At 54.1% G+C, this 7559-nt stretch overlaps 2 protein-coding genes across 4 annotated transcripts in view; one reads left to right on the top strand and one right to left on the bottom strand.

The window, feature by feature from the left end:
• The window catches only part of Cnih2 (cornichon family AMPA receptor auxiliary protein 2), a 5749-nt gene extending 733 nt beyond the window's left edge, over window positions 1–5016 (top strand). The window contains exons 2-6 of one of the 3 annotated variants that reach the window (XM_031389261.1): window positions 3095–3163; window positions 3563–3610; window positions 3855–3967; window positions 4071–4214; window positions 4386–5016. In XM_031389261.1, the coding sequence (XP_031245121.1) occupies window positions 3095–3163; window positions 3563–3610; window positions 3855–3967; window positions 4071–4214; window positions 4386–4413 (402 nt within the window). In that variant the 3' untranslated portion in view covers window positions 4414–5016. Of the gene's footprint in view, window positions 1–3094; window positions 3190–3562; window positions 3611–3854; window positions 3968–4070; window positions 4215–4385 lie in introns of all 3 variants that reach the window. The other 2 variants (XM_031389262.1, XM_031389260.1) reach the window with 2 other exon arrangements.
• The window catches only part of Yif1a (Yip1 interacting factor homolog A, membrane trafficking protein), a 4491-nt gene continuing 1941 nt past the window's right edge, over window positions 5010–7559 (bottom strand). Inside the window, exons 5-8 of the mRNA XM_031389257.1 lie at window positions 6429–6486; window positions 6127–6282; window positions 5634–5727; window positions 5010–5552 (exon numbers count right to left, since the gene is read on the bottom strand). Of these exons, the coding sequence (XP_031245117.1) occupies window positions 5406–5552; window positions 5634–5727; window positions 6127–6282; window positions 6429–6486 (455 nt within the window). The 3' untranslated portion in view covers window positions 5010–5405. The remainder of the gene's footprint in view (window positions 5553–5633; window positions 5728–6126; window positions 6283–6428; window positions 6487–7559) is intronic.

Genomic DNA, 7559 nt, shown 5'->3' with positions numbered 1-7559 from the left:
CCCCCCCGCCGAACCCCTCCTTTGTGGGTTTTTCCAACCAGAATGATGGAGATGGTTGCTATGGCAACTGCATCTGTTTACAAGACCCGCATATCTTGGAACCCATTAACCCTGTCCCCTCCTGGACCTCTCTCTGACCCAAGTGGGATAGGTTCGAAGCAGCTCCAGAAAACTAGCCCTACCTTGTCTCCCTTTCACTTTCCAGCTTCCCGTCTATTCCTCCACATACATGCCTTTTGTCTTTCATGTCCCTCACTCCTGATCTGCCCTCACCCTGGCCTAGCCTCACACCTCACTCTTCAGAATGTCTCTTCTCTCATCTCATTCTAACGGTTTTCCATTGGAGAGGGTTCTTCTACCTAGTTCTCTCCTGGGCTTTCTCAAGGGCCTCCTCTACCTGGTTTCTTTCTCCTCTCTATAGAACTCTGAGCCTCTGGCTCACTGTTGAGGTCTCTGCCGGCTCCTTCCAGCTTCCCCTCCTCCGATGCCCCTCTGAGGTTTTTGCCCCAAACGGGTCCCATACAGGCCTCTCTATCTGTTGTAGCTACTAGCTTGCACACCTCCTGGTCTTCATCCTCTTTTAAGTATTCTCTTATCTGACTGCATCCAGTGTACCTCCTTTCTTCCCTTGCTTTACCTGACTTTCTTGATCTCCATTTCTTGTGTCTTTCTGGGACTTGCTGCCTCCCAGAAATCGCCCCGTCTCTTCCTTTGCCCTTCCCTTCCCCCTCTTTTCTCTTTGACATATGCTAGACCACTACTGTACTCGATCCTGAGCCCCCACACGTATCTCCAGACACGTGCCATGTCTCCAGCCCAATCCCTCACTTTGCTTGTCTTGATCTAGGTCTCCCAGTTGGGTTTCTTGTCCTCTGCTCCGTTTTTTCTCTTCCTCCTTCGAATTCATTACGAGCTTCCTGTAACAGGCCAGGGCCTTGGACAGCCCTGTGGGGGCTGGAGAACTTGGGTCCTAAGAATTAGGAAAAATGGGGAGGCACAGGCAGGGAAACATAGCTAACTAGCCCCTGAAATTCAAGGAGCCCCTTCCCACTCACAACCCCGCTTTCTCTGGTAGGGCCCTCTTAGGAGATTCCCAGAGAGCCTGCCTAGTACAATTGCATAGCAGCTGCCAGGGAGCCGGGCTGCAAGACCCAGACTCTGTCCTTGCAAAGTGTCCAGGCTGAGAAGAAGTCTACTAGCGTTTGGAGCAGCACCTTTATTCTCTCTTGACAAACCTTTCTGGAACCACTTCCACTGTGAGGCCCTGTGCTTTTCACCTTTTTAGCTTGGTCATCTTATCAGGCTGGAGCTGTTTCCTTATCAGTAAAATGGGCTTGTAGATGGGAAGTCTAGAGAGAGAATGTGGTCCTCAATTCAAAGCTGTTTAGAAGTAAAGCCTTCTGAGCCAAAACCCCAGGTCCCACTAGTCACTAGGCAACCCTGGTGAGTGACGTTTGTCAGCTGTCACAGTGGAGAATTGTTTGTTCCGGGGTTGGGGGTTGAGGGAGACGATGCTGAGTCAGCGCCAGGCAGCCTGGGGGGTGGGAGGCTCGACACCCGCTGCCTGCTGGTGGTGCCAGCTCGGGGGCAGACAGACGGTACCCTTCCGCCCCTGCTGGACCCTGTTGCTGTGTCTCTCAGGCAGGCAGCAGCCCAGAGTCAATGAGGAATTGGGGGAGGGGCTCCAGATGGCCCCAGCTCCCTCCGGGAAGCCCATGTTCTTTTCCTCTGAACCGTATGGGGTCTAGGATGTTCGGGGGTGGTGGGCCTGCTGCCTCATCCTGGGGCTAGAGGAGACAGGAAGGAGCCCCTTTCCCCTTCAGTCAGGCTTCTCTGCCAGCCTGCCTCCCCCAGGTTACCTGCAGTTCCTTCCAGGTCCTCAGCTTCATCTCAAACACCTGCTCCCTCAGGAATGTCTGAAAACACCGCCATCCCCCAGACACAGACACGCCATAATAGAAGGTCTCTTGGGGCCTTCTACTGTCACTCCACTGTCACACATGCCCTTTGAAGCTGGCTACTAGAGAGCAGTGGGATACTCCACACCTCTCCATCTCCATGGCCACCATCCTCCTGTCTTAGACCACCATGCAATGAAGCCCTTCCCTGGACACAAAACAGGCCCTTCACTGATCTGCCCCTGTATGACAAAGTGGGTAGTACTTTTAACAGGGTTACAAGCTTACTACTTAGTAGCCCTTCTTGCCCTAGACAAGACACCTAACCTGTTTTCTCATCTGTAAGTCAAAAATGAAAGCAATACTAGCGCCTAAGTCATCAGGTTGCTACAAGGGCTCAGTAAGCTAATAAAGCCTGTCGGATATTTATCTTGGCTGTGACTGTTATCCAGCTTGTATCCCTCAGCACTCCTAAACTGTTGCCCCTATTTTATGGCTTTATAATCCACTAGGACTCCCCCTTACTCCTAAAGCCTAGTCTTGGTTGGCCATCTGGGGACTAGCTCTGTTGACCCTTCCACCCACCTTGCACCAATCCCTTTCTTCCCATTCACACAGCACCCAACCCCGTGAACCTGCGGCTTTCTGAATGTTCTTTCAACCTTCTGTGCCTTCGTATCTGTTCTCACCATTGCTTGGACTGTGTTTCTCCCATTTGTTCACCAGATGCTTAGTCAGCTTGAACCCCACCAACCCATATGGAGCACTGTACTACCCCTAACTCTGATCAGAAGTTCTCTCCCTAACCCCCTGGGGCTCTTTTTGGACAAGAACTGTGTACCAAGCCTCTAGGGTTCCTGTACTAGCATGAGCCCTTGGAGAAGAGAGGCCATGTCTTGAAATGTATGGGGAGTGCAGTAGACACTGGGCATTGTTGACTACTGTGTGAGCCTGGAGCTGCCCTGCTTCTCTACTAAGCAATAAGCTCCACTTAACAGGGTCTCCACATATAAATCCCTATTCCAAGGAAGGGCACGTGTGACACGTGTATGTGTGTGTGTAGGGGGGGAGGGTGTTACCATCCAGATCCCTCCAAGAAGTCTATGTTCTTTTCTTCTGAGCCATCTGGTGCCTGGGGTGTTAAGGGTGGTGGTGGGTCTGCCCCAACCCTGACAGGCACACACCCCTACCCCCAGATCATAGCCTTTGATGAGCTGCGGACTGACTTCAAGAACCCCATCGACCAGGGGAACCCAGCGCGGGCAGTAAGTGATACATGTGCTGTGCTGAGGTGTGTCCGTCCGTTTGTCTTTTTGTCATGGTGGAGGGTGGGAATGGAAATCGGCAAGATGGGGGTGCAATGTGGAGGGCTGATGAGGTGACCCTGCCCTTTCCTCCATCCCCACCCCCGCAAACACCTGGAGCGGGCTCAGGGCTCGGGTTCCTCCTGGTGGGGAAGCCTTTTCCAGGCTCTGTGCCGTTGCCATGGAGATGCGGGTGAAGGCCCCTCCATGGCGACAGTCACCATGGGGACGGCGGGCTGCTTTCCTGAGAAGACACCGCAGAGAGTTCTGGCGCCCTCTGGTGACCACGCCCGGGGCCGTGGGGGGCGCCCTGGTTTCTGCTCCTTGGCTTCCCTTATCTAGCCCTTTCCTTCCCTACAGCGCGAGCGTTTGAAAAACATCGAACGCATCTGCTGCCTCCTGAGGAAGGTCAGTGTCAGGAAGCTCCTAGCTAGTGCTGCCCTCTCTCTCTGTGTAGCCCACAGCGAGTCCTTCCTTTTCTTGGAGCCTATTTGGTTCACTTTGCCACCCAGGAGGGTGGGACTGGCAAGCCAGAAAGGCCTTTTAGTTCTGAGATCATGGCGGGTTGGCACTTCCAAAACATCATTAACCCTCTGTGCCATTGGGTTGGTCCTGGCACCAGATCACTGACTTCTTACCCTCACTCCCCCAGCTGGTGGTCCCGGAGTATTCCATCCACGGCCTCTTCTGTCTGATGTTTCTGTGTGCAGCAGAGTGGGTGACCCTGGGCCTCAATATCCCCCTCCTCTTCTACCACCTCTGGAGGTGAGGGCGAGCAGTTACCTCGGGGACATAAAGACGGGGACAGGGCAGGATGGGGGTCACACCTGGGTGACTAGAGGGGGCACTCAGGCCTCCCTTGCACCAGGTACTTCCACCGTCCTGCGGATGGCTCTGAGGTCATGTATGATGCGGTCTCTATCATGAATGCTGACATCCTCAACTACTGCCAGAAGGAGTCCTGGTGCAAACTTGCCTTCTACCTGCTCTCCTTCTTCTATTACCTGTACAGGTGAGGCTGTGGCCACAGCAGTTGGAATCCAGGCAAAGGGTATCCCAGGCTTTGGGCCCTTAATTCCCAGTTCCCTCTTTTTGCCTCTGAGGACAATAGACAACTCAGGGCATGACTGAAGGGTGGCAGGCTTTCTCAGGACACACGCTCACAGCTTCATCTCCCCCACAGTATGGTTTATACGTTGGTGAGCTTCTAAGGGGGAAACCGGCCAGGGAGCAAGCCCAGAACGGACCGGATGCCTGTGCACCCCCAGCCCTGCCCCTCTGGCCACAGAGGCCTCAACCCTGGGGAGGAAGGAGGCACTGGTGCCTCCAGCCTCTCCATCCCCCAAACTGCTGCTGCGGGGACCCCCGCCTTCAGAGCTCTCCCTTTTCGACTAGGGCCAGTCAAAGCTCTAAACAGGGGTGGGGGCTCCTCTGCTAGCCTGCAGCTAGGCATGGCAGTTGTCCTGGATGGGGTAGGACTTCCGGTCTTGTCCGTTTCAGGGGAATTTGGGCCCTGCCAACAGGCAGACCTTGATCCTGGAAATTCTGGGCAGCCCACCTTGGCCCTCACCCTGAAGCTCCCCCTGCAGGTGGGGGGGCACCTGCACCAGGAATGAGCAGGCTCAACATGGGGGCAGCCCCATCCCTAGTCTGCCCTCTCCCCTCCCCAGGCTCTCTTTCCAACCCAGTCTCTACTATCCCAAATCCAGCCCACCCTGTCCCGTGGACCTATTTTCTATGTTGCCTGGAGGAGTCCAGCACCCCATCCCCCGACATTTGTGACAAAATATGAATAAACTACTGAAAATACACAAGCCCCAATTCTGCTTCTGGAAGACTTGAACACGTAGGGTTAGGTGGAATATTCTAGAGGGGACCACCCAGAGCTAAATCCAAGCACTCCAAGCCTTGGCCTACTAGATCCAGGCATTTCTGGAATCCTCTCAGATATAGCTGAAGCCTTGGAAGACTCCTTGGTAGCCACCCTCCCATCCTCCCTTTCCAGCTGTGTCTGGTGCAACCCTTCCAGGATGCTGTCCCTGGGTCTGCTTACCCTTCTCTTAAACAGCCTGAAGCCTAGTCCTCTGGGCAAGGCAGACATGCATATGGCTTCCCCTTGGGTCCCAGGAACCAGGGTCAAGCCAAGTTAAGGAAACCAAATCTTCAATGTATGGAAAAATCACTGCCACCTAAGGACCAGGGATCACCGGACCAGGTGGAAGGTCAACCAGTATATGATGAGGGGCTGGAAGGCAGCTGCTCCCAGGGTCAGGTAGAGCTGGAGACGCTGCCGAGGGGGTGGGCCCCCCATGCTGTCAGGGCCTGAGGCTGCAGTCCGCAAAGAACGTACCTGGAAGAGAGGACAGCTGAGTGGGCTAGAAAGGGAAATGTGTCCCAGAGGAGAAGAGGGGAGGGGCCACCCCACACTCACAATGAAGTACATAAGCGCAGATGATGTCCAGGCCAGGGCCACATAATAGCCATCACTGCCGAAGAGCAGCCCTGTGAGCACACTGAGGATCATCCTGGGGGTATAGGAACAAACTGGTGATTCCCAAGGTTCAAGCCTGAGACTAGCCCCTACCTACCAGGGCCTAGAACTACTCAATACCATGACCCATGACACTAGGCTGTTCCCTACAAACAGACTCCAAATGGATCTGCAAGGTTCAGCACTCAGTTCCAGGACCTGAAGTCCCCTTCTTTTCTCTGGGCTCCCCAAGGCAACTAACAAATCCTGAATCTCTTTAAAGTCACTGGCTCCAAGGAGAGACTGGGAGAAACAGCCATTTCCTCACAGCGTGCAGCTGGAGGTTGAGATGGGGCAGAAAATGTCTCTAGCATTGCATAAAAGCCGTTGCTACCTAGGCCCAAAAGCTGTAGCCAGAGACCCTTGAGGCTCCTCTCAGCCAGCAGGCACTCACCCCACATATTTGTAACCACTGTAAGCCAAGAGGTGGAAGGTACTCAGTTCACTGCGTACGGTGGCCAGGTAGAGGCCCAGAAGCAGAGCCAACACCTCCATGAACACCCACACCAGTGCCGTGCTTGCACACAGGCCCAGCACCTCTGGGGAGAACCTGCAGCCATGGGAGAAGGTAGGTCAGGGTGAGCCATCCTAGGGCAGGCATGAGGTGAGAAGCTAGGATGGGTGAGCTGGGACCTGGCTCAGATTCCCCATAGAGGAAGGGATGTAAGCCAGGAGGGAGGAGAAGAGAATACCAACCTTTGCTGAATGCCTAGAGCCATCCCCGCCAGCAGCACATATGTGATGAAGGCCATGGCTGCCGAGAGAAGAGAGGAAGGAGTTAACCTGGCTTGGTCACCCAAAGCCCCTCATTAGGCACTCAAGCCCACTGGTACTCCAGTCTCTCCTATACTTCCCTCCCTGCATATCCCAACTTCACTAATCTTTACATTCAGCTCTCCAATGTCCTGTCCTCGTTGCACCTCTCCTGCTACCCCCTCCAGCTGACTATTACTGGGCCTCCCAGGACCATAAGCCAATACCTTCCCTCCTACACCAGGAAGCTCACCAACTCCCTGCAGTGTCTCTAAAATTAACACCAAGACCAAGACTACTGCTCATCCTGGACAGGAACCAGCCTGATTTCTGGCAAGACTAGAACCAAAAAGGAAGCTTCATGGGCAACCTAGGCTGTCCTTAGGGTCCAGGATTCTGAGCATAGGGTCCCTCTCTGCCAACAGTTATGAGTTTGGCCATGGACCAAGCAGAAACTCCTGGTTAACTATGGGCTGTTTTCACAGGAGCTCAAAGATGTAGGGAGCCAGGCAGGCTTCAGCAGCAATTTCAACTCAGCAGTTACCTTCTCCTGCCAGCCCCCTATGTCCCCAGGCACCAGGTTGATGTAGCCACCAGAAGGCACAGCACTGCCACCTGTAAGCTATGGAACAGTTAAGACCCTACAGCCTTGACTTCAGCATATGGCAAAGGATGGCAGTGCCAGCTTTATGACAGAGGATGGGGCCACCTTAACTGCTGCCCTTCCTGACAGTTCCTCCAGCTCTGCCCTCTGTATACCTGCTTTCCTTGTGTGTGCCCTGAGCCTCAACTTTCTTAGCCGACGGGACAGAGAAAAGTGAAGTGTGGAGGCAATGTAGCTAGCCTGACAAGTGCCATGGTGACAGACAGCCGTGAGGATTCAAAGCCTGAAGTCCTATAGCTGGAAGCTGCTGGGCCAAATGAAAACCCAGAGCTCCAGGCTGGAGAGAGACAGGGTCCACATTAAAAGGCAGGAAGGTTGGGCTGGAATGATGATGACTCAGCTGTTAAGAGCACTGACTGCTCTTCTAGAGGTCCTGAGTTCAAATCCCAGCAACCACATGGTGGCTCACA

Source organism: Mastomys coucha, unplaced genomic scaffold (genome assembly GCF_008632895.1).
Source record: "Mastomys coucha isolate ucsf_1 unplaced genomic scaffold, UCSF_Mcou_1 pScaffold21, whole genome shotgun sequence".
NCBI classification, from domain to species: Eukaryota; Metazoa; Chordata; class Mammalia; order Rodentia; family Muridae; genus Mastomys; species Mastomys coucha.
The sequence above is the reverse complement of the archived record's forward strand: the minus strand, read 5'-3'. Positions and strand labels throughout refer to the sequence as shown.